Source organism: Podarcis cretensis (assembly GCF_951804945.1).
Source record: "Podarcis cretensis genome assembly, chromosome: 2".
NCBI classification, from domain to species: Eukaryota; Metazoa; Chordata; class Lepidosauria; order Squamata; family Lacertidae; genus Podarcis; species Podarcis cretensis.
The window spans coordinates 33,712,459-33,737,161 of NC_137171.1; the positions used below are offsets into that span (position 1 = coordinate 33,712,459).

The window sequence follows — 24,703 nt, forward strand, 5'->3', positions numbered from 1 at the left end:
ATTCCACCTAAACATTAGGAAGAACTTCCTGACAGTAAGAGCTGTTCGACAGTGGAATTTGCTGCCAAGGAGTGTGGTGGAGTCTCCTTCTTTGGAGGTCTTTAAGCAGAGGCTTGACAACCATATGTCAGGAGTGCTCTGATGGTGTTTCCTGCTTGGCAGGGGGTTGGACTCAATGGCCCTTGTGGTCTCTTCCAACTCTATGATTCTATGATTCTATGATTCTACCCTGAGTTCCCTAGAAGACATGTGGGCTATAAATGTGATTAAAGTTTGGTGGCTGTCAGAAAATGCTGGTGGGATGAGGTGTGTGGCACAAGATTTTATTAACTTGGGTCAGTTCAAGCTGCCTCATATATCTGTATTTATGGAAAAGGTGATCTAAATCAGAGGGTCAGTTTAAAAAAACAAAAACAAACATTTGCCAAACTATGTTATAAAGGAGCATGTTCACCTCATGGCCTTCAGATCATGTTGAACAATATGGTCATAAACCCACTTGCAACTAAGTCCACCCACAACGGGCTATCCTAGGCCTGGCTGTATGCTGCACCCCCGGTTGGTCCAAAATGGCATATCCCAGCTTTGGGAGGGAAGCAGAAGGGCTTCAGCATCTTGTCAGAGGCTTGGGGCCTACTTTCCAAAGCTCGGGTAGCTTCTGCTTGGCTTAGGGAGGGAGGCACGAAAATTCATGTGTGAGGAGCTGGTATTTTAACTCCCCTGGCCTCAAACGTCTAAGGAATTGAAAGGTGATAACCAGCACTTTGAACTGAACCCCCAAAGAACTGGGGAGCCAGCACAGCTAATGTAATACTGCTGTTGTATGGACAAAAGACCAGGCTTCCATTAGCAGTGTTGTTTTGCCCCAGTGTTTATAAACGTTTCTCAAAGGCAGTCTCCTGGAAAGTATGTTGTAATTAATCTAATTTCGAAGTGCCTAGAGCATGCATAAAGATGGCAAGATCAGTCGTATCCAGAAATGGCTGCAGCTGACCCACAAGATAAAGAATTGTATAAAATCATTTGTAATTTTTTTCCTGTGAGAACTCTAAATATTCCCTGCTATTCTTGTTAATGGCCTTTTTCTTAGGCCTGTTAGCGGTTTTGTAACTCTCTTGGAGATTTTTAAACACAGGTTGTATGTCTGATACTTGTTAGAGACTTCTTTTTTAAAAATAAAGATTTTCCATATGAAAACCTCAGGGGTGTTGTGAGGATAAAATGAGGAGGAAGAGAACCACGTGAGCCACGTTGAGCTCCTTAGCAGAAAGGTGGTGTACAAATGCAAGACAGTGGTAAAAAGGTAAAGGTAAAGGTACCCCTGCCCGTACGGGCCAGTCTTGACAGACTCTGGGGTTGTGCGCCCATCTCACTTAAGAGGCCAGGGGCCAGCACTGTCCGGAGACACTTCCGGGTCACGTGGCCAGCGTGACATCGCTGCTCTGGCGAGCCAGAGCCGCACACGGAAACGCCGTTTACCTTCCCACTGGTAAGCGGTCCCTATTTATCTACTTGCACCCGGAGGTGCTTTCGAACTACTAGGTTGGCAGGCGCTGGGACCGAGCAGCGGGAGCGCACCCCGCCGCAGGGATTCGAACCGCCGACCTTTCGATCGGCAAGTCCTAGGCGCTGAGGCTTTAACCCACAGCGCCACCTGCGTCCCTGCAAGACAGTGGTACCTCGGGTTAAGAACTTAATTCGTTCTGGAGGTCTGTTCTTAACCTGAAACTGTTCTCAACCTGAAGCACCACTTTAGCTAATGGGTCCTCCTGCTGCTGCTGCGCCGCCGGAGCACAATTTCTGTTCTCATCCTGAAGCAAGGTTCTTAACCCGAGGTAATATTTCTATGTTAGCGGAGTCTGTAACCTGAAGCATATGTAACCTGAAGCGTATGTAAGCTGAGGTACCACTGTGAATCAATCACAAAATCATAGAATGCTGGAGCTGGAAAGGATCCTGAGGATCATCTAGTCCAACTCCATGCGATGCAGGAATATGCAGCTGTCCCATCGAACCTGCAACCTTGGCCTTATCAGCACCATGCTCTAACCAACTGAGCTATGGCACAGAAGAATGAATGAGTTGTACAGGTTTTTCTTCAGGGTGTTGGACTAGATCAGGGGTCATCAGCTTACCGCGCCTTGGGCCGGTGTCTCCAGCACCGATTGTGTGGCGGGCCGGAGGAGTGCATGCCCATACATGTGCACACACACTATTTCTGGTGCACTTCCGGGTCGGAGGAGCACCGGAAATAGCTTGTGCGCATGTGCACGGGCCTTCTCCGACCCGGATGTGCACCGGAAATAACGCATGTGCACAAGCTCCGACCTGGAAGTGGGCAGCCGTGCAGCGCAGTGCCGGTAAAAGCAGGCGGCGGCAGCGGGGGTCGCCGTGGTCCAGATAAACGAGTCCCTCAGGCCTTATCTGGCCTGCGGTCTTAGTTGGGGACCCCTGGACCAGATGATCACCCCTTTCAAACTCTACAATTTTACGATTCTCCTTATACCAAATGAACCTCCTGAATGCAGCCCAAACTCAGGACAGAGAAAATCCAATTCCCCCAGTCGCTCACCCACTGTGCTTTCACACTTCTGGAAGACAAACCTCTTTAGTAGCTAGAAACAAGATCGCACAGTTGCTGTTGGTGACAAATGAGATCATTGGCACTTCAAAGAAGCATCCAGCTAAGGGTTGCTTATACTCAGCCCCCAGCACTTTTTCTGCTGCTGCTCAAGAAAACTGACCTGATTTCACCGATTGCACAATAGCAGCAAGAATGAGTGAGTGAAATGCTCTTGCCCTTTCCTCCTCTGGGGGTTCCTTCTGTCTGGCAAACATCCTCCAAGCTGCCTACCAGTACTGTAAGTCAAGGCTGCGGGATCCGTGGCTCTTATGGATGCAATGGCTGCAGATGATGGTTGCTGAAGTCCCATATCTTATGGAAGGCCACAGGGTTCTTCTCAGCCCTGTTGTAAGGAAGGACCATGGCTCAGAGGGAGAGCTGCTGCTTTAAATGCAGAAGGTCCCAGGTTCAGTTCCCAGCATCTCCAGGTAGGGCTGGGAGAGATTCCCTGTGTGAAACTTTAGGCAGCTCTCTGCCAGTCTTGGTACATAGACAAGGCCTCTCCTCCTCCACCAGGGGAGGGGTTGTGAGCGGGAACAGCTTCCCGCTGGGGCAGGGAGGCGTGCTCGGCTCCCTGCTCCTGATTGCTTCTGCTGCCGCGGCCAAGCCTTCCAGCCGTCCAATGTTTGAGGCATCCCGATGTAGACTTTGAGAAGCTCTAGCTGCAGATGGAACGCAGCTTGGCTTTTGCATCTTCTGTCTCGAAGGTGCTGATCGTTCTGACAGTTTGCAGCACTGCCAGCATATTTATTCAAAAGTAGTGAGTCCCCCCCTTTCAGAATTGAATCCCTGCTCCTAAACCACCAGAGAGAAGGTTTTGTTTGGCTAGCACCAACTATCGAAGCCTCTGCCATTGACGTGCCTTTAAATTTGTGGGTGCCCAGACTCTTCATGGGGAATTTTGTGGGTGCTTAGGAACCCCAGGGAGTTGGCATCTAGGGCAGTGTGAAAAGCTTCACTTGCTGGTTTTTGCAGATCAGGTTTGCTGTCGAAGGCCCTGGATAGCTCCCACCTATTCCCATTCATTAGGCAGTCCTTGAAAAGCATTTTGCCAGTAACATAGCAGGTTGCTGTTGTTGTATTACACCTTAATGTACAGGAGGATTCTCAGGATCTGGAACCAGAAGGCTAGTGAATGAGTTCATAGGTTCTGTTCTTCTCTCATGCCAAGGAACCAAACAGAAACTAATCAGCCATATCAAGCAGGAGCCATAAGAAACAGCTGGAATTCATGCTGCCTTTTAGCTTGACTGCATCTAGGGCTGTTCCACAAAACCTGTTTACAGTGGTACCTCAGGTTACATACGCTTCAGGTTACATATGCTTCAGGTTACAGACTCCGCTAACCCAGAAATAGTGCTTCAGGTTAAAAACTTTGCTTCAGGATGAGAACAGAAATTGTGCTCCGGTGGCGCAGTGGCTGCAGGAGGCCCCATTAGCTAAAGTGGTGCTTCAGGTTAAGAACAGACCTCCGTAACAAATTAAGTACTTAACCCGAGGTACCACTGTATTGGGAATTCATCCTGATTTGCTTGCACAAAACTTACATTCGGGTTGGTGCCTGCCCAGTCTTTACTGAGTATTTGTTCTGATTTGTTTGCGGGGACTTGCCATGACAATGAGCATACAGTGTTTATACATCTTCCTGTTAATAATTCGTTCAGCCCACAGTTTCCATTGCATGGGGGGGCTGGGGGGGGGTTAAAGCAGGTTTGCTGCACCAGGGCAACAGAGCACTTAAAGCCAATTTAATTGATTGAGCAAACCTAAATTTCCCTCTATGCTCTCAAATTCCTTGTACAAAGTACTGACAGTTCAGATTACAGGCTAGCTTTTAAAGGCTATGTATGGCCGTAGCGAACTTCTGCCACATGGCTGACCTCTAGTGGTCATTTGGGAAATCGGCTTCCCTTATTACTGACTGCTCTGATGGTAAAGGTAAAGGGACCCCTGACCATTAGGTCCAGTCATGGCCGACTCTGGGGTTGCGGCGCTCATCTTGCTTTATTGGCTGAGGGAGCCGGCATACAGCTTCCGGGTCATGTGGCCAGCATGACTAAGCCGCTTCTGATGAACCAGAGCAGTGCACAGAAACGCCATTTACCTTCCCACCGGAGCGGTACCTATTTATCTACTTGCACTTGACATGCTTTCGAACTGCTAGGTTGGCAGGAGCAGTGAGCGAGCAACGGGAGCTCACCCCATCACGGGGATTCAAACCGCCGACCTTCTGATCGGCAAGTCCTAGGCTCTGTGGTTTAACCCACAGCGCCACCCGCGTCCCGCTCTGATGGTACAGAGACCTAATAAGCAGAGTGCTTTGAGTTTGACCTGCTGTTTTGTGGGCAATAGCAACCTGTCTCTATCCTGAGCTTCCCAGTTCTAGCTAATTCAAAGCACGCCTTGTTCTGCCACCACAACTCTTGTAAAACAGAATTGGTATTGTCTATTAATTGCCCTTTATTGTTTTCAGATGCCGAGTTGTCCAATATAAGCTGATAAATAGTTAAATGTTTTTGCGTATATATTTGCTGACCAATGAAAACAATGGTAAGCACAGTAAGCATTGCTTGTTCATCCATACTCAAAGGAAAGGCATTGCGCTGGGAAGGGATGCTGCTTGTCATTGATTTCAGCTGTGTAGCATTTATTTAGCTAACTGGATTACTTCATAAGGACCTTGGCGCCAGTGAGAAATCTCAGGTGATGGAGAGACTAGAGACGCAGGAACAGCTTGTGTTCAATGGGTCTCCAACAGAGATTGTATCTGTTGCATTTTCCTATTAGTCAAAGGTTGTCTAAATTTAACAAGATTTTTGCATTTCAGCCAGCTCCTCAGATGGTGCAGATACACAACGTTTCATTACTTTCAAAGCAGTTGCGCTGACATGATGCAAATTAATTACTTGTTTTATTGCCAAGCCCTGTTTGCTTATTCTGTGCTTCCCAAACGGAATTACAGCCTCGTAATAATGACATGTGCATTCTTCCATTTTATTCTCAACTGTTGTTAATGCTACTGGGCCAAATTTATCCTTGGGGTTGTGGGCACCTCTCCTTCCCTTCCTCTCCTCTGAGCCAGAAGGCACACTCCTGATCAATTTGTTTTAGTGTAAAACACAGAGGAAAATGCACTCAGGAACCTTAGAATGAAGGGAAACTTTCTGTACCAAGTCTTCCCCAACCCAGTGCCTTAATAGGAAAACCATAAAGAGACAATGAATTTCTTGTCTAGCTGGTGTGCTGTTTTAGTTTGTGGTGGTCTGGGGAGCTCCAGAGAATGGGCTCCTTCTCCCATTAGTCCCAGCCAGCATGGCCAATGGTCAAAGCTGAGGGGGGTTGTAGTCCAACTACACTTGAAGGACCACAGGTTAGCCAATCCTGACCTTAAGCCTTCACTAACAGGGGGAAACATAATGTAGTGTCAGCCACTGCTGAACTTGAAGATGTCCAGACTGTGCTCTCAGATGTGTGTGCATTGATTTTGTAGCTCTTAATGCAGGCTATAATATACAGCTATCTTCTGTTTTAAATAAGGAATCGTTGTGTGCTGTATTCTTTTGCTATGCGTCTGATTTCGCATTTTACTCTGTTGGAGTTTGCATGGGTAGAAATAAATGAATATTTCAGTGCCGTTCTGAGGGGTTTTCTATAAATAGCCAAACATGAATGCTCATGACAAGAGTGAGAGTCCAGGGAATTCAGATGGTTTCTTAAAATTCACAATGAGGTCACTTTAAAGTTATTGCCACCCACATAACAACAGTCACTCTCTTGATCTGCCAAACACGAGGTCCCCCGAATGAAGATTTTAAAGGCGTTTACTATTGGCCAATATGATGCAAGATGGATGTCACAGCGTGGGGAGGGAGCTGGTGGCTGAGTTTCCTTGAAAATCAGGGTGCAAGTTCAAGTTGGTTTCAGATGTTATGAAGGGACAGACTGTTCAGGTGACTCTGGAAGTAGTAGACGAAGGGATACCACATGCATCTCACTAAGTCTGGGGGAAGGAGCTGAGTTGCCTTTCAGACTTTAAAAATTAGCAGGAGAAAGAGATCCAATTTAAATGTACAGTGGTACCTCAGGTTACATACGCTTCAGGTTACATACGCTTCAGGTTACAGACTCCGCTAACCCAGAAATAGTACCTCAGGTTAAGAACTTTGCTTCAGGATGAGAACAGAAACCATGCTCCAGCAGCATGGCAGCAGCAGGAGGCCCCATTAGCTAAAGTGGTGCTTCAGGTTAAGAATAGTTTCAGGTTAAGAACAGACCTCCAGAATGAATTAAGTACTTAACCTGAGGTACCACTGTAGTAGAACATTTAAAAATGTCACCATTCACCTGCAGTCTGAAATGGCATAGTCCATTCTACTTCTTCACCACCCTATGACTTCATTTGCTGCTGTGTGGTGGACCCAGGTCACCAGGATAGGTGTACCTGCTCCTGCAAATCATGATGTCATAAGCCAGTGGCCTGTCATCCAATCATTTCTTGCTTGGGTTTACTTATTTTATGCATCAGAATGCAGACACAGAGAGGGTCTGATCTCTCAGTAAGACGACTTGCTGATCCATTAAATCTGCTTAGGACAGACCTCACAAACTTTGGCAGCAGGGTGGAAAATAAAACAAGACAAGGTTTCAGGGTCTGGGATGTTAATGGCTCACTCTTCTAGACATTTGAAAGGAGAAAAGAAAAATAGACATGTTTCTACCAATTCTGGAAGGTTTGCTGTGGAATGAATGGATTGTCTTTATTTTATCATAGTTCTATGGGTGATGGGATTCTGACTCTACCACTTTGTAATGCAAGTGTGTGTGAGTGTGTTTTGAACATTAGCTGTGTCATAAGCTCACACATTGACGTAGCCAGGATTTTTGTTGGGGTGTGGGGTGCAGAACCTCAGATTTGGATTGATTTGGGGGGGGGAGCTGACCCCTGCCCCCCCGACTGCCCCCATGAGCTCACAGCACACAGTTGTTGTTGTTTAGTCATGTCCGACTCTTCGTGACTCCATGGACCAGAGCACGCCAGGCACCCCTGTCTTCCACTGCCTCCCGCAGTTTGGTCAAGCACTCAGTAAACTGGCAGATAAAGGAGAGGACTGTGCAAAATCTTCTTCCCTGAGGTTCTGGCTTGCATTGTGCACAGAATTTCATTTGATGCATTCTCAAAAATAATTTTTAAAAACCTTCACCTGAAGTGGCCCAGCCCAGAATGCTACCTTCCCATTCTGTGTAATGCATAGGATGGCTCTCTGTGTGCCTGTTTATTTTCTTGGTGTCAATCAAATCTATGTTTAAATGGAAATGTCAAGGCTGGTTATTAAATGGTTAGGCCCTCCTAGCCTTGCATTTTACGGGACTCCCTAGTTCTTAATTCTCATTTCCGGTTGCTGGTTGTTGGGTTTCTGCTGCTTGTCATCTCCATACATCTTCCCCTGATGGAAGGAGAGTTTTACAGCTGACTAAAATAGCAGCTCAGTCTTAGGAAATTATAGAGCCTTTCTTCTTCCCTGCTTGCTACCATCCTTTCACTTTGTGCTACATTTGCTGCTGAGACCACTCTCCTGATCCAAGCAGTTATGCCACTGGAGAGAGAGCGGAGAAAAAAGGCAGGCATAATTAACTTGGCCAGGAACAGTCATTGAGCTAGAAGTTCACGGATGTAGAAATGGTTCTCGGAATTGGCATGCATGAGGATGGGGGAAGGTAACTTAGAAAAGAGCCCTGTGTATAAATAAAATATAAACCTAAGCCTTGCCTTATAGTACTGTGTGATTTAATTTTTAAAAAGATCAATTCATGCTAAGGTGATCTATAACTTTAAAAAAGAAACCGCTTGTAAACATAATTTGCCCTAATCCAGTAAGGGAGATTCCCTTGTCGGATTTGGAATTGTGCATGCAGGCTTTGCTATGAAGGCTACATTGCGAAGCCTGTTTTGCCAGGAGGCTTTCAAAGGCACTTCCATGCAGACTACAAAGTATAGTTTTTGTGTGTGTCTGTGTGTCTGTGTTCCGCTTCCCATCTCATGCCAATGAGAACACACAAGCTAATGATTTCAGCTGCCATTGTCATGTGGATGTACACCAATGTTGTCCACCACCCTGGGATCTTTTGGTAAAGGGCAGCATATAAAACATTATTAGACCATGCTGAAATTATTAGACTATGCCAGCTCTACCATTGGGCAGAGTAAGGGGGTGGCCTCAGGTGGCAAATATTGGAATGTGGGGGGGGGAGCAGCAGCCTTTCTGCCGTTCCCCTTGAACCCCTTTGCTTTCTGCTCTGTTGGATGGCAGGGCTGCCCTGCCCTTCCCACACTGTCTGCCCTGGGCCCATCAAAATTAGCCTGCCACCCTCTGGTGTGGTTGGGGACACTGTCCCATCAACAGTGCTGAAGCAAAAACTGGCTTCCAGGCATTGACTTATAGGTGCAAAATGAAGTTGGGTACTGCCATCTTGCTCCTCATCTTGAGCAGCAATATTTTGGGCTGACATGTTACTGACTTAAAACACAGCTAGGTTACTCTTCAGAGCAAAGCTAAGTTGGGAGAGGGGAGCACATCAAAATGCAATATTTCATTAAAAAAAAAAACCCAGAAGGGCAAATGTGAATTATGGTTAACACCAGCAGTGCACCACTTCCCACAACAACAAAGCACCCTATGCAGAGTTAAGCAGGACGTGGTTACACACCCAGAGACTGTTAATTGCCATACGAAAGAAGTGCTGAAAGGGAAAGTCTCTTTCCATCGTAGACAGGATTGCCTTTTGGTATAGCGTAACTTCTTTGATTCTCAGTAGCCTCAATCCTATAGGAAGGGCAACCTTCACCTGCACAACTATAGTTGTGCTCTAGATGGGGCAAGTAGAAATGATCTGTTTTCTTACATTGCCTGCAATCCTCCTAACAGTAACTATTGCAAAGAACCTGAGTCAGCTACACGAGCAAGAAAGTGCCATGAAGTCCTGTCCCTTCAGAAAAATGGCATGTCTTACGTAATGGAAAAATAAGTGTAATTGAGGAGCTAATTTCACGTGGCCTCAGTTCCCCTCGGTTGGCTCATTTGCCATTCCACTTTTAAGTCCTTGTTCATGAAAACAAATTAGAAACCGAAGAGAGTTTGTATTTTGTCACAAGATACCAGTAACTGGTTTTAAAAGAGGATGTGGGAAACTGCACTCATGTACAGATGCCTGACTAGCTAAGCAGGATATGTAGGTCTGTGCCAATAAGCAACTGAAATAATTCTACATCCTCAAGTAAGACTGTAAAGTCTTTGGCGGCCTAATCTGTTTCCCAGAAGCAGAAGGCAGAACAGAAGTACAGGACATGTTCACAAGGGGAGACGTTTTGAGCAAAGACTAGTGCATCAAATCAGCCTTTGCCAACTTGGTGTCCTATGGATATTTTGGACCATAAGTATCGGGCTAGAGGGAGATGTTGTCCAAAATATCTGTAGGGCATCAAGTTGAGACAACACACACTAGTTCCAACACCCAGTTCATTGGATTGCCTGTTTTTAAAAGAAATCTGACAGGCAGAAATTTAGCAGGTGATGCTTTTTGCAGATGAGGTTATGGGGGCAGCTTCACTGACTTAATTTCAGCACACTGGCTCACTAGTGAAGACACAGGAGCGAGGTCAGTTTAAAGTTGGCAGTCCTAGAATGTGATCTCCCATTATAATACGCTTACTAAACTGGTCCAGGTGATAGAAACTGGAGGTTGAATGGAAGCAGCACCAGCTATAGAGTTGGAGAGTACACAGAAGTGGTCACGCCTACCTCTGCAATGTTGTTTTTTATACATACATATTTGCATGCATGCATACATAATTTTATTTGTATGCTGCCTTTCCATAGTTCAAGCAAAGCTCAAGGCAGCTTACAGTATGAAAAGCATAACTACAACATAACAAAAGTAGTCACAAACAATAAAGCATTAAAAATACACAACTAAACTGATCAATTTCCACATAAATAACAAGATCTAAAATAAAGATAGCCCAAAAAACAACAGCAACAACTCCCCCCCCCCCAAATAGCACTCCAGCCCAAGAGTCTGTTCAGCAGTCTCAGCTTTTGTAGCTGGAGTCAGTCTGGACCCACCCTCCCAGTCCAGGTGGGAAAAGGCCTGCAAGGCAGGGAACAGGTCTCCCAGGGAGAGACATTCCAGAAAGTCACACATTTAATGTTTACTTGTTTAGTATTCTGATAAAATTGTCCCTGCTGCCTTTTGAAACAAAACGTTAAGATACTGTGGGGGTTTTATTTTAACTCCTTGGTCTATACCAACCTGTCAAATGTTCCAGCATCATAGCTGGAAAGCTGACATAACTAGCTACCATAAGGGAGACCCCTTGGAGGCACACAGTTGACTAAAAATATCCTTTCAGTGCACTTCATTGGTCTGAAGGTCAAGCATTGCTAGCAACGATTAGGAAAGAGATCAGTTCTGTGAGTGCCCTAATAGAAAACTGTGTGTGTCCATAGCTTGAGTAGGACATGCAGTTCTAGATGCTTTATAGCAGATCTAATAAAAACCTGGAGCATTTCTTCCATAGTTTCACAGGCCATATAAAACCAGAGGGGTGCAGCCTGGCCAAAAGAAGACTATCATTCACTGTTGTCAGAGCTGCCTCCAGGTCCCAGCTCACAGAGGACCAACGCTAGGCTGTAGTTATGTACAAAAGTCTTTATTGAGATTCAGTCTCCATTTTAAAGCCGCAGCGTGCAGCTCTACGTCTCGACCTTAGACCGGCGAAGTCCTGTCTGAGTCTCCTCCCCCTCCACACCAGTTTAAGACTCTCGCTTTGCTCCACCTCTTCCTAAATTCCTTTCTCCTCTGGGCCCTCCTGCCCGCTAGGGTCTCATCCTTCCTGGACTCCTCTGACGCTGACCCTGACGATTCTTGCCCCTCCTTCCGGCGGGCTTTAGGACCTGGTTCCCTATCCGGGCTACCTTCTGTGCCACTCGCCTGTACCTTTGAACTTGGCGCGCGCGCCCAGCCTGCAACTTTCCTCTTAACCGTTAACTCGCTCTCCGATGGAGGCGTGGTCCACCCTGACTCATCTTCTCTCGCTGGTGGTGCATATGTGGGCTCTGACACCTGGGACTCCTCCCCCCCACTACGCTCTGGTGGGGAAGCTGGTCCTGATTTGCAACTGCTGCTCTGGGAGTCCCCGCTGGCCCCTTGCTTCTGGGGTGTCCCCCTTGGGTCGCCCCTTGCCCTGCCCATCGGCGCCCCCTTCTGTGAATCTTCCGATTCGCTGGAGAGGCTCATGGAATCTATCGGGCTGCTGTCATATTCTCCTACGCTGCCCTCGGATTGCTCCCCCTCGCTTTCCATCTCCTCTCCTCCCTGCGCTCCCGCTGAGTCCCTGACAACTGTTAACTACACACTTCCAGTGTGTAGGCTTGGCAAGATTTCAGGCCACGATTAGTTTTCAGCAGGGCTTTATCTCATCGTTGTCCTTTGGGAGGGATGCAGGTGGCGCTGTGGTCTAAACCACTGAGCCTCTTGGTCTTGCTGATTGGAAGGTCAGCGGTTCAAATCCCCGTGACAGGGTGAGCTCCCCTTGCTCTGTCCCAGCTCCTGCCAACCTAGCAGTTCGAAAGCTCGCCGGTGCAAGTAGATAAATAGGTAGGGAAGGTAAAAGGCATTTCCATGCGCTCTGGTTTCCGTCACGTTCTGTTGCGCCAGAAGTGGATTAGTCATGCTGGCCACATGACCCGGAAAGCTGTCTGTGGACAAATGCTGGCTCCCTCAGCCTGAAAGCAAGATGAGCACCGCTACCCCATAGTCACCTTTGACTGGACATTACCTTTTTTTACCTGTCCTTTGGGGCTCGCTATTGTTGGCTCCTTTCCCTGTGACGGCTAATCCATACTTATCCTGTCTGTGCTGCCAAATCTATGGCACAAATGATGGTCCCATTTTGTTTCACTCTCTTGGGTAGCATAATGAAATCCTGCAGAGCTGGAGGTGATTGTCAGAAAGAGACTTTGTTCTGAGCATTAGCAAGCCAGGTGGAATTGTACATAAATAGTGGTTGTACTCTCTGCTATAAGAAACTGCTTGCTTCCAATATGCTCTGCTTGTATGTTTGCAAACACCCCACCCCAATTAAGTATTATAAGGGCTCTGTAAATAATCAGTACAGTGGTACCTCAGGTTACATACACTTCAGGTTACATACGCTTCAGGTTACAGACTCCACTAACCCAGAACTTTGCTTCAAGATGAGAACAGAAATCGTGCTCTGGCAGTGCAGTGGCAGCAGGAGGCCCCATTAGCTAAAGTGGTGCTTCAGGTTAAGAACAGTTTCAGGTTAAGAGCGGAGCTTCAGAACGAATTAAGTACTTAACCTGAGGTACCACTGTATTCCATCTAATTTAAATGGAAATTGGCCTTTTAAAGGGCTAGCTCTGGAACTTCCCCTTTTCCCATTTTCCTCCTGACCAGATATATGGATAAACTCTTCTCTTTGACTGTAAACTGACATAAGCATCCCTGTGATTTAACAACATAATTTAGAAAAATAACCAAGATCTGGATAAATGCACTGAACATTTCTTTCCAGCAACATTCCTTTTTAAAAAAGAGAAAAATAGCTTGATGCTCCAAGATATTGTTAGGGATAGGCACAGTTACCTCAAACATGTGGTCATTCTGTCTCATACTAGGAAGAATAATTGTGTGTAAAGAAAGTTGCCGCCTTAAGTCATGCCCAGATTTTGGAAAAGAAATACCAACAGCAGAATCAATTCCACCCTTACCTTCTAAAAGAGGAATTAAATCTACTTGTCATACTACGTATTCCAAAACTCAAGCAGCAGCTTGTATGACCTATATCCTGTTCACTGCATCTTACATCTTATTTATTGTTTTATTACATTTAGGCAGTGTGGTATAGTGGTTAGAGTGTTGGACTAGGACCTGGGAGACTAGGGATCAAATCCCCACTTGGCCATGAAGCTCACTGGGTGGGCCAGTCCCGTCCTCTCAGCCCTAACTTACCTTAAAGGGTTTTGTGGTGCAAATTGAGGGGGAGAACCATGTGCAGCAGCTTGAGCTACTTGCAATAAATAAATAGAATCATGCCATTTCTCAAAGGTGCTCTGGGTCACATGCATGGTTCTCCCTTTTCTTAATATTATCCTGACAACCACCCTGAGAGGAAGACTGAGAGACAGGAAGAGGCCCAAGGTTTATGGCCAGGCTGGCATTTGAACCATGGTCTGCCCAGTCCCTATCCAACACTTTGACCACTACACCACACCGTCTCTCAGCATTACCTAGTCAGTCATTCCTTTTTCTTGGGAGTTTCGGTCCTTACTCAGGCAGAGATCTGAGGGCAACGACTGTCAATTACTGTCTTGGAATTTCCCAGTGAAACAAAGTTTGGAAAATTGTTGCTTTTTGCATTGTGTTTAATAATAATTATGGCGGTCAATTTTGCTTCAGGTTCTGAATTTGCCTGGCAAACAAAAGGCATCCATATTATTGGTTGTGTATTTGAATGCTTGATTTAACGTCTCTTAATATCCAGTGGAGGGACGCAGGTGGCGCTGTGGGTTAAAGCCTCAGCGCCTAGGACTTGCCGATCGTCAGGTCGGCGGTTCGAATCCCCGCGGCGGGGTGCGCTCCCGTCATTCGGTCCCAGCGCCTGCCAACCTAGCAGTTCGAAAGCACCTTCAGGTGCAAGTAGATAAATAGGGACCGCTTACCAGCAGGAAGGTAAACGGCATTCCGTGTGCTGCGCTGGCTCGCCAGATGCAGCTTGTCACGCTGGCCACGTGACCCGGAAGTGTCTGCGGACAGTGCTGGCCCCCGGCCTATAGAGTGAGATGAGCGCACAACCCTAGAGTCTGGCAAGACTGGCCCGTACGGGCAGGGGTACCTTTACCTTTACCTTTACCTAATATCCAGTGGGTATCCAGGGACGCGGGTGGCACTGTGGGTTAAACCACAAAGCCTAGGACTTGCTGATCAGAAGGTCGCGGTTCGAATCCCCTCGACGGGATGAGCTCCCGTTGCTCAGTCCCTGCTCCTGCCAACCTAGCAGTTCGAAAGCATGTCTAGGTGCAAGTAGATAAATAGGTACCTCTCTGGTGGGAAGGTAAACAGTGTTTCTGTGCGCTGCTCTGGTTCACCAGAAGCGGCTTAGTCATTCTAGCTGTACGCCGGCTCCCTCGGCCAATAAAACGAGATGAGCACCACAACCCCAGAGTCGGTCACGATTGGAGCTAATGGTCAGGGGTCCCTTTACCTTTACCTAATACTGTATCCAGTGGAATCTGTTTCTGGTATCTAAAGGGAATCGCTCAAGTAAGACTCTACCTTCCCCCCTTTGAAATGTAAACTAGAGGCAAACTGGAACAAAAGCTCCAAGCACCTTCTCAGTGAATGATTGCCTCTGGCAGCTCACTTTTATTTAGGAATCTGTGCTACATCTTCCTTTCCAGAGTTGTGTGGCTCTGCTTGCATCAATGATAAAATCAGTTCCCATGAGCATCTGACAGCGGCAAAGAGGCTGTCCGCACCTGGAGGAAAGAAGGATATTGAAAGCTGTTGGGGGCGAAAAATCTTGCCAGATTTTACACCGTATATGATCGAAAACTGTAGCTGGACGTTCTCAGACACATTCACTCCTTTGGTTTCTTCTGAAATCCGCAGTGATAAGTTTGAAAGTTGCTGGTAGTGCCGGAAAAGGAACCAGGGGGCAGTGTGATGTAAGAGGAAAAGCAGAGTGTTTATTCAAGTTTGGGCACTTAAAGGGACGACGTCAAAAACCTTTATTACAATGCATTAATATCTGTTGGGTGGGGCTCGCCGCGGATGTAGCTGACGGCTTAGTCTCCCAGGTATTGCGGGTGCTGTCCTTAGTGCTGATCTGTGCTTAGAGCGGGTGCGGTGGAGAGGTCTTCGTGGTGCTCCTTGGCCGAGGAGATTCCGGTCTTCTGGTGCTGCCGGAGCTGGCATTGGTGCTGAAACTCTGTCCAGGCGCTGCAGCTTTATGGATCAGTAAAAGCTGCAAGGTTCTCGCTTGCTCAGCACTTCGCAGTCCCAGGAAACCCAGATCGTCAACAACCGCCCCCCTCCCTCCCTCCCGCACGCCGCCGCCTCCCCTACCTCTAGCCTAGCTTCACTTCAGGGCGAGCTCTCTTTAGATGCGTTTCTTTCGCACCTTTTCCTTCTCCGGGAGAGGAGGAAAATGTAGCGGGCTTGAGTCCGGAGAACTGCTGCGCTCGCTTGCTGCATTGAGGTCTGGCCCGGAGCCGGCGCTTTTAGCATTGACGCAATAAAATTAGCCTGGAGAAGAGAAATGGAGACGTACTGGGGATATCAGAGCGGGGCTGGCAGCCCTTATGACTACTCGGGGATGGGTGCCAATGGGACTGGCATCCAAAGCAGCACTTACTACAATGAGGACCTTCTGCACAAGGTACAGATGTGTTCTGTGGGGGGGGGGTAGTTGTAGGACGTAGGGCAGAGCAGAGAAAGAGTTAAAATTGGAACCACTGCATGAAACAACATCAAGGAGACAGAACGCTATGGTACAAAGGAGAGGGACGGAGGCTTATTCAATGTGATCTTTATCGTTTATGCCTGGTGCTTTAGAAGTTGAATGTATGGGACAGGAAGTGTTTCACATCCGGCTTGTGAGCGTCCCAGAGGCATCTGGTTGGCCACTGTGGGAACAGAATGTTGGACAAGATGGGTCTTTGGTCTGATCCATCAGGGATCTTCTTATGGTTAAAAAGAACCCCAACAAAAACTGTAGAGTTCTTAAGGAGAGCAAGTAAAAGAGACAGGAGAGAATTTGGTGCTGCATGTAAATTCATTGCAATTGCATACACTTTTATAGGGGAGGGGAGGGAAGTTTAAACCAGATCCATCAAATGGAAATCAGCTGTGGAAACTAAACCATGATTTGTGCACTGTCTTTTTTAAAAAAGGACTCTGGTCTCAAGCTTGCATATTTTCATATAGCAGCTCCTCCGAGCTCCCTCTTGAACTATCCAAGTAAATATCTGCAATGTTTGGAGAGCCCAAAAGATGGCGAGAACGAGTCCTGAACGTGATGGGACATTAATGCCAGGCTGTGGCTTATTTATAGAACCCCATGAAGAACAGCACTGCAAGAAACTTCCAATTTGCCAGCAAATTACAGGGAATGGAACTGTTTTTGTCTACTGTGTTGTTGACACAACACAGCTGTTGAACAACAACTGTTAGTTAAGCCCCTTGTTTATTTCCAAGGACTAATTAGGATAATTTGAAGAGGAGATACAAACAATCATTGAATTTAAAGAGAAATAGGGTGTGTTGTCTAAAACGGACCCTAAGGGGAGTTTTTGGGAACCTGTCATGTGAACTATGTGGTTCCACCCTGCAATCAGAGTCTTTTGGGTGGAAGCCCTCTCTTCCTCTCTTATAGTGCCTGGGCAGCTTCTATTCTGGATAACAGGATTGCTGTGTCTCTGTCATCCTTGTGTTCTGTATATTTCTATAGTCTCTCTCTCTCTCTCTCTCTCTCTCTCTCTCTCTCTCTCTCTCTCTCTTTCTCTAATAGCCTGCAGTCCTTAAGCCACTTATTCCTTACGACTCTAATAGTTCCTGAATTTAATAAGGCTTCACCTCTATTAACTCAACTTAATGGGTTTGATGGCTGCATATTTCAGCCATGCAGGGTTCTTGATCAGTAGTAAGTTATTGCTTCCAAATGCATCCATTTGTACCTATTCCCATCATCCAGTCCTATGTATTTAAGGTGTGTGGCTGCTGCTTCCATAAGATTAGCTCTTGGGATGTATTGATGATGAGTTTGAATCTTTAAATGCTCTCTGCGGTTTGGGTGTTTGTGACCCAGGTGGATTGCCAGGCTGCCTTGTTTCCCTTGTCCCCAGTTGGTGATAAAAATAAATAAATCAAAATTCCAGGCAGGCAAACTTGCAGCTTCCAATAAGATTGCCATGGATGTTGAGGTGGCTATTGCTGCTGGTGTAGGAATTTGTCACCACATCAACATCATGCTCATGGTTCCTGGTTCTAAGTGGTACTGCTGCAGTGCCTGACTGAACAGAAGCAACAGCCGATTTGGAGGGCCTTGTGGTGGACCTGTTTTTGCATGCATCACACTCCATGGCGATATCCCTGATGATGATGATGATGATGATGATGATGATTTATTATTTATAGCCCACCCATCTGGCTAGATTTCCCCAGCCACTCTGGGCAGCTTCCAACAGAATATTAAAATACAATAACCTATTAAACATTAAAAGCTTCCCTAAACAGGTCTGCCTTCAGATGTCTTCTAAAAGTCTGGTAGTTGTTGTTCTCTTTGACATCTGGTGGGAGGGTGTTCCACAGGGTGGGTGCCACTACCAAGAAGGCTCTCTGCCTGGTTCCCTGTAACTTGGCTTCTCGCAGCGAGGGAACCGCTAGAAGGCCCTCTGCACTGGACCTCAGTGTCGGGGCAGAACGATGGGGGTGGAGACGCTCCTTCAGGTATACTGGAATGATGACTTCAGTTTCCTTGGATTTTCATTAGCAATGAGTGATGGTTTATGGCAGGGTGGAACACCCATACCCTTCCAGCTCCCATCAGCCCCAGGCAGCCAGAGTGACAGGGTGTGTGTGTGAGTGTGTGTGTGTGTCTATAATATTTTACTGAGTTTTAAATATTTAAAATATTGACTCATGAAGTCCAGTGTTGGGAAAGTTCTGTGATATGTGAAAATACTGGGTTGTATCTTGTGTTAGTTCTACTCAGGCATGTTCATTAATTTCAATGGGTTTATTCTATCTTAGGTCTATTAATTTCAGTCAGTCTATGCTAAGAAAAAACTTAATGGGATGCAACCCACTATTAGTGTGTGTGTGTGTGCGCGCGCGCACTCCTGTGGTGTCGTCTGCCCCCCATCAGCTTCCTTGACAATTACATGCTTTAAAATTTAGGTGATAACTTGTTTGCTGTGTGACATGTTCTTTCTGTGGGTTGGTCTGCCTCTAGGACAGAAGCATCAGTTCAGTTCAATCCTTTGTTTGAAAGAAACAGAAGCAAGGTTTAGACACTTTTAAAATATTCCTTTGGAGAGCTTTTCAAGGTTATTATAATCAAGGAGATGGTGGGGCTCTTGTATACCACCTGAAGTCAAACCCCAGTGCACATGTGTACGTTTAATGACCTGGACTTCTCTGAAAACTGGTTGTTGTCTTGAAATTCAATTGCTTCCTTTCATTGTCTGGCTCATCTTCCCTCTTGTGGCTACATCAGCCCTATAAGTCTTGGTATAAATGGGTTATTGAAGCCTGCACCTTGTCAGAAGCTTGTCAGACCAATTACAGGAGTACCAAACTTTTAAGGCTTCGTTTATCGTTCCCCCTGCCTTCTGATGAAGTTGGATGAGCACCGGCAGTCTAGCTGTCAGCTCATTGTAATGTTGGCCTAGTTCTCTGGGCCAACTAGAAGTGACATTGGGAAACCCATAATCATATCTTCTGTGATTTTTTTGATTTTTTTTAAATGCTAAATGAAGCCACCTGAGTGAGGGTGGTATTTAGACTAGGGCTACTCCCCCCCCCTTTTCACTGATTTTCCATTTGACTCATTAACTCCCTGTCCCAATTTGCTGATAGGAGAGGTAGAATTACAGGTACCCCCCCCCCCCCCGCGCATGGAGCAAATATTAGCTCTGGGGGCAGGCAATTCATATCAGGGAAATGGCATGGGAGGGGGGAGGAGAATGGTTAAAAATGTTCACCCAGTGCTACAATCAACAGCCCCAGTACAAATCTAGTTCTCCTGCAGATGAATTTATCAGTTAAAAAATGCGAGAGATACAGTTACAGGTGTCAAATCGGATCGGACCCTCACAGAGAAAGTAAGCATGTGTCTGGACTGTACCACTTCAGATTGCAGGTGGAGGCCCACATGATTTGAATGTTCCATTCTAGATACAAAAATGAATAAAGAAAGCTGTCCACATATTAACATAAGTATGGCAATGATGTTGGGGAGAGCGCTAGACTATAATTCTTCCTGACATCATTTCCTGTGTGGAGGAGGATGTTGCTGTTGTTTTGTATGGAAGATTCTTCAGTCATGTTGTAAGCCTGTAGTGGTGTAGCACCAACTATGCTGCTGATTGTTTTCTTTAGAATTGTCATGTCTCCAAATTGTCTTCTGGGTGACCCAAAATGTTAGCCACACTGGGAACCACTAGTAGGTGAGTGATTTTGTATTTGGATCTCACGTAGAAGGCACTACCCAAACTGGTAGGGTTTCCTGAAGGTGCAAATGGTAACAGTTGCTTGTGAAAGAAAAATGCTACCACCACCATGGAAAGAGTTAAAGTAGAAGTTGCTCCTATAAATGGAATATAAAGGGGCACTATAGGAAGAAGGGCAACAGCTGCTTTGGTATGTTAATAACTACCCAATGTCTTTTGAAGACAAGCAAGGTGGAAATAAGGAAACACGGGACCTTCTTGTAGGGATGAGGAACCCATGGCCTCCCAGATATTATCAGACTCCAGCTCCCATCAGCCCCAGCCAGGATAGCTGCTAGTCAGGAATGATGGGAGCTGTAGTCCATCAATATCTGAAAGGCCACAGGTTCCCCACCCTGGGTTATGTTCATCCACTCAACAAGGTCCAGAGTCAGAGAGCAGAAGAAAGCAGGGTAGACCAGCATAGAGGTGACTTTAGGTGAGGAGGAGGAGACCTTTAGAAAAACTAACAAAGCAAGCAAACTCTGTTTCATGCTCTGCAGGCAAATGAAATGTGGAAATATCCTGAGTCAACAGCAAATCCTTCATAATACTCAATTTGGTAAACAGATTATGAACTGCACAAACCTGGTTTCAATTGCTTTACTCCTAGGAATATTTCCTTAGTATTTGGCACATTGTCTTTTCAATAGTGGTGGCTGCCCCTGGGACCCTATTAAGGGGAGGAGGGGAGGTTTCAAACTGTGAGTGAAGGAAAATATAAGATGGGAAAACCTTCTAAGTTTCTCTGTCCTCTCCACCCTCTTCAAATTGCTTTCACATTTGATAATTAATGAGAGACTCCTTTTTTAAAAACTGATGCAGCATTGATGTGGGGTGCAGCTTCTGCTCCTGATTTAACCAGCTCCTGTGCTGAGGAGTGCTTTGTATGGAGAAGTGAGCTGTAAAAAAAAGAGAAACTTGATGTGGATATGCTGTAGGCTTCTTGTTAACATTTCTGCATTTCTGCAAAGCCCACAAAACAGCTGAGTGAAATGCCCCATTTTGGAGAACAAGTGGGACTTGACACACTTTTGGAAGGCAAGTTTCTCCAGCAATGGCAATGCCCAAACAGGAAGTGGAACAGGAAGTTGCCACTATTACTGTCCTCACAGGGGAAGCCTAAAAGTGTCTGCTCTGTGTTGGCAGGAATTCAAGGTACGTGCAGGACCTTGGAGAGCTCACAAAGTCCTATACTCCTGTCTATACAAATTACTGTCTTTGAAGCTGTGCAAACGGTTATCTCTGTAAGCACCTAGATGTAGCTGGAGCCTTATATGAGTTGACTGGATTTCTCATGTAGTGAGTCCCACCTCCTTTGGAGGTGTTGGTTATTAAAGGGTCCTCGTCTTTTTCTCTCTTTTTTGCAGTCTTCAGGTTCTCTGGGTCTGGTGAGATGGGCGCTGTGGGAGACTCACCCTCTGAATTAGAGGACGGTGGTAGAGTTGTGTCCTCCAGCCAGATGATCCTGAAGAAGGTCTTAGTAGTTCTTCGCCCACAAACAGATCTAGAGCCTCATCTTCCTCTGGGTGGTCCATTGCACAGTGCATGGTTCCGAGGTGGTAGGTCAGTGGTATAACTCTTCACTAATATAGCTAGCCTATTTGGACAAGCAGTGTTTCCTATGGGGATCAATGCAGTGGCTGTCAGGAGCGCAACTGAATCTACCTGCCACTTGCAAGTTCTTCTGTATGGAGGCCCCATCAGCCTGCATTGGACCTGCCATTTTTCTGTGCTTCGTGTATTTGTTGTAAATGGGTTATAAATTCTAGTGTCTTGGTACCAGCGAGGAAAGTGCTCGTGTTGGAGCATAACTGGGAAAGGAATACTTATAATGATTTGATATCACAAAGCTGGCTCAACCCTGCAGTGAAACTGGCAGTGCAGCTCCCAGGACTAAGGAATTCAGGTTCAGCAGCTTTATACCCAGTGCCAAAGAAACTCTAGGATTAAAAGAACACTCTTGTCCTCTGGGAATTGGCCGAATGGAAATACTGCTGCTGGGTTCCACTGTATGCTATATATTCTGGTGCATGCATTTTATTTAAGTGCAAGTTCCTGCTCGATTTCCAGCAACTTTCCCTTCACTTTTTTCCTTGCCTATTACAGTGCAAATGAGCTTGCAAGAACGGTAGGTGAGCAGAGCACACTGAAGGGCTTATGTTTCACGAGCAAACTGGGAACAAACTCCAAGCATGTGGCCCAATCAAATGGAAACTTCTGATGCCAACTTCATTTGGTGGGACTTAATGTTAGGATCCTGGGCAATGTGCAGCAGGAAACCAGGAACGAATGCTTCCGGGGTAGCACTGGTTTTTTTTTATAGGTCAGGTGAGATGAGGTGGGATATCTCACTATGTTGCCAGCTACGTGGATGTTATTGTGTAGAATGGAGAAGAATGGGACTATGGCTCTGCTCAGTTTTGTGATTCTGGTGATTTTATGGGTGCTGCTTTTACTGTTGTGTCATTTGTGTTGCATTTGACTTTTATTGCATTTTGTGGCGCTGTGGGTAAAACCTCAGCGCCTAGGACTTGCCGATCGCATGGTCGGCGGTTTGAATCCCCGCGGCGGGGTGCGCTCCCGTCGTTCGGTCCCAGCTCCTGCCAACCTAGCAGTTCGAAAGCACCCCCGGGTGCAAGTAGAGAAATAGGGACTGCTTACCAGCAGGAAGGTAAATGGCGTTCCGTGTGCTGCACTGGCTCGCCAGATGCAGCTTGTCACACTGGCCATGTGACCCAGAAGTGCTTCCGGACAGCGCTGGCTCCCGGCCTATAGAGTGAGATGAGTACACAACCCTAGAGTCTGGCATGACTGGCCCGAACGGGCAGGGGTACCTTTACCTTTACTAGATACTGCCTTGTAAGTTCATAGTGAAGGGTAGCCTATATAGTTACTGAATAAATACATACCGGTAAATGCCTAACCGTTAGTCCCGTGATTCCCAATATGGGGCATGTGCCCCACAGGGGGGCAATTTGATTTTTAAGGGGTGCAATTCCAGAATGAGTTATTAACAGATAATGGCCTTTTAGGCTTCCTCCACATGAATAGTTCCCTTTTTGAATAATAAGAATTATATGTCATGGGGGTAGGGGGGTCAGGATTTTAGAGATGCTTAGGTGGGGCATGGCCAAAAATAGGTTGGGAACCACTGCATTAGTCAAAGCAAATCAGAACATATTCCAAGCTGGACTATCTGGTGGCCAGTATCTTCTCTACTGCAGAGCAACAGCCCTTTCCAATTAAAGGATACCTTACTATTGATCAGCTCTTCTTCCCCTTGCAACATCTCCCCAAGCATTTTAAAAGATGGTGGTAAAATCGTGTCAACACCTAAAGTTAGAACGTTATTATTTTGTGCCCTTTTAGTTCATTGTGGGTTTTTCTTTTTGCTTTTCCATTTTAATTGTGTTCTTCATTTTGTAAACCACCTTGAGAATATGAGGAAGCGGATATGTCTTAAGACATTTGAAGAAATGCAGGCTAGATTGTACGTTCCCTCCTAGCATCTCCCTTTCTTCCTTCTTCTGGAGAAACTGCAGTTTGCAGCTGAAAAACCTGACTGAACTGCATGATTCGGTGATAAAAATAAAATTCTGAATAATATAACGAAGTTCAACCAAAGGTTGTGGTTAGCACTGTATGTTACTTTCTGCTTACCAAAGGTGGCTTCATGTGTTCAATTTTGCAACTCTATATTCTTGTAGGGGGAGAAGACAAAATTACCGAGAGAGCTATACTGTATGTAATAATGAAACTGTGTGGAAATGTTTGTGTATTTGTCCTGCAGGGAGACTGTGACAGTGCCACAATCCTACATGAGTCTGTGTGCAATGACCTGGATTTTTCTATCTTGGGCTTGGTGTCAGTCCTAAGAAGGGCTGGGATTCTGCACCAGCGCTGCCCAGAAAAATAGGAGGAGGATTTTAATTTATCACCCACCCTAAGGTTCCAGGGCAGATTACAACAATTTAAAATAGTTTAAAACAGTTTAAAAAATTAAAAATTAAAAAATATACAAGCACACAAAAAACCACTACTATGATTAATGTGGAGTTCCTGAAGGGGAGGCAACATATACCATGATCTGGATTTGTATGAGTTTATTTACAAATATGCAGGCTGAGCATAGGCAAAGGCAGACAGCTTAACACTCCAGCAACAAATTCTCTTCAGAGGGACAGCAACACTCCCTTCCCATCTCCTATTACCTTAAAAAGGTAAAGGGACCCCTGACCATTAGGTCCAGTCATGACCGACTCTGGGGTTGCGGCGCTCATCTCGCTTTATTGGCTGAGGGAGCCGGTGTACAGCTTCCGGGTCATGTGGCCAGCATGACTAAGCCACTTCTGGTGAACTAGAGCAGCACATGGAAACACCGTTTACCTTCCCGCCAGAGCAGTACCTATTTATCTACTTGCACTTTTTGGTGTGCTTTTGAACTGCTAGGTTGGCAGGAGCAGGGACCGAGCAACGGGAGCTCACCCCGTCTTGGGGAATCAAACCGCTGACATTCTGATCGGCAAGTCCTAGGCTCTGTGATTTAACCCACAGCGCCACCCGCATCCCTTACAGAACCCTTAAATCAGCTCATCCCTCTCTGTGTATCTCTCCCAGGTTAACTTGGTCTCAAAACTGCAGTTTCTCTTCTGTTCCTTTACCATACCCTCCAACATTTCTCCGATGAAAATAGGAATGTCCAATTCAATAATAATTTTATTCTTTATACCTTGTCCATCTGGCTCTGTTGCCCCAGCCACTCTGGGCAGTTTCCAACATATATAAA

The 24,703-nt window shown here is 46.1% G+C and overlaps 1 protein-coding gene and 1 long non-coding RNA gene across 3 annotated transcripts in view; both read left to right on the plus strand.

Moving 5' to 3' along the window:
• LOC307211175 overlaps positions 1-24,703 on the plus strand; it is a 205,471-nt gene that overhangs the window by 108,281 nt on the left and 72,487 nt on the right. The gene's annotated exons all lie outside the window — the stretch shown is intronic.
• The window catches only part of RAB37 (RAB37, member RAS oncogene family), a 78,384-nt gene continuing 69,396 nt past the window's right edge, over positions 15,716-24,703 (plus strand). For both annotated transcript variants that reach the window (XM_079967487.1, XM_079967484.1), the window contains exon 1: positions 15,716-16,082. In XM_079967487.1, coding sequence (XP_079823613.1) covers positions 15,963-16,082 — 120 coding nt within the window. In that variant the 5' untranslated portion in view covers positions 15,716-15,962. The remainder of the gene's footprint in view (positions 16,083-24,703) is intronic.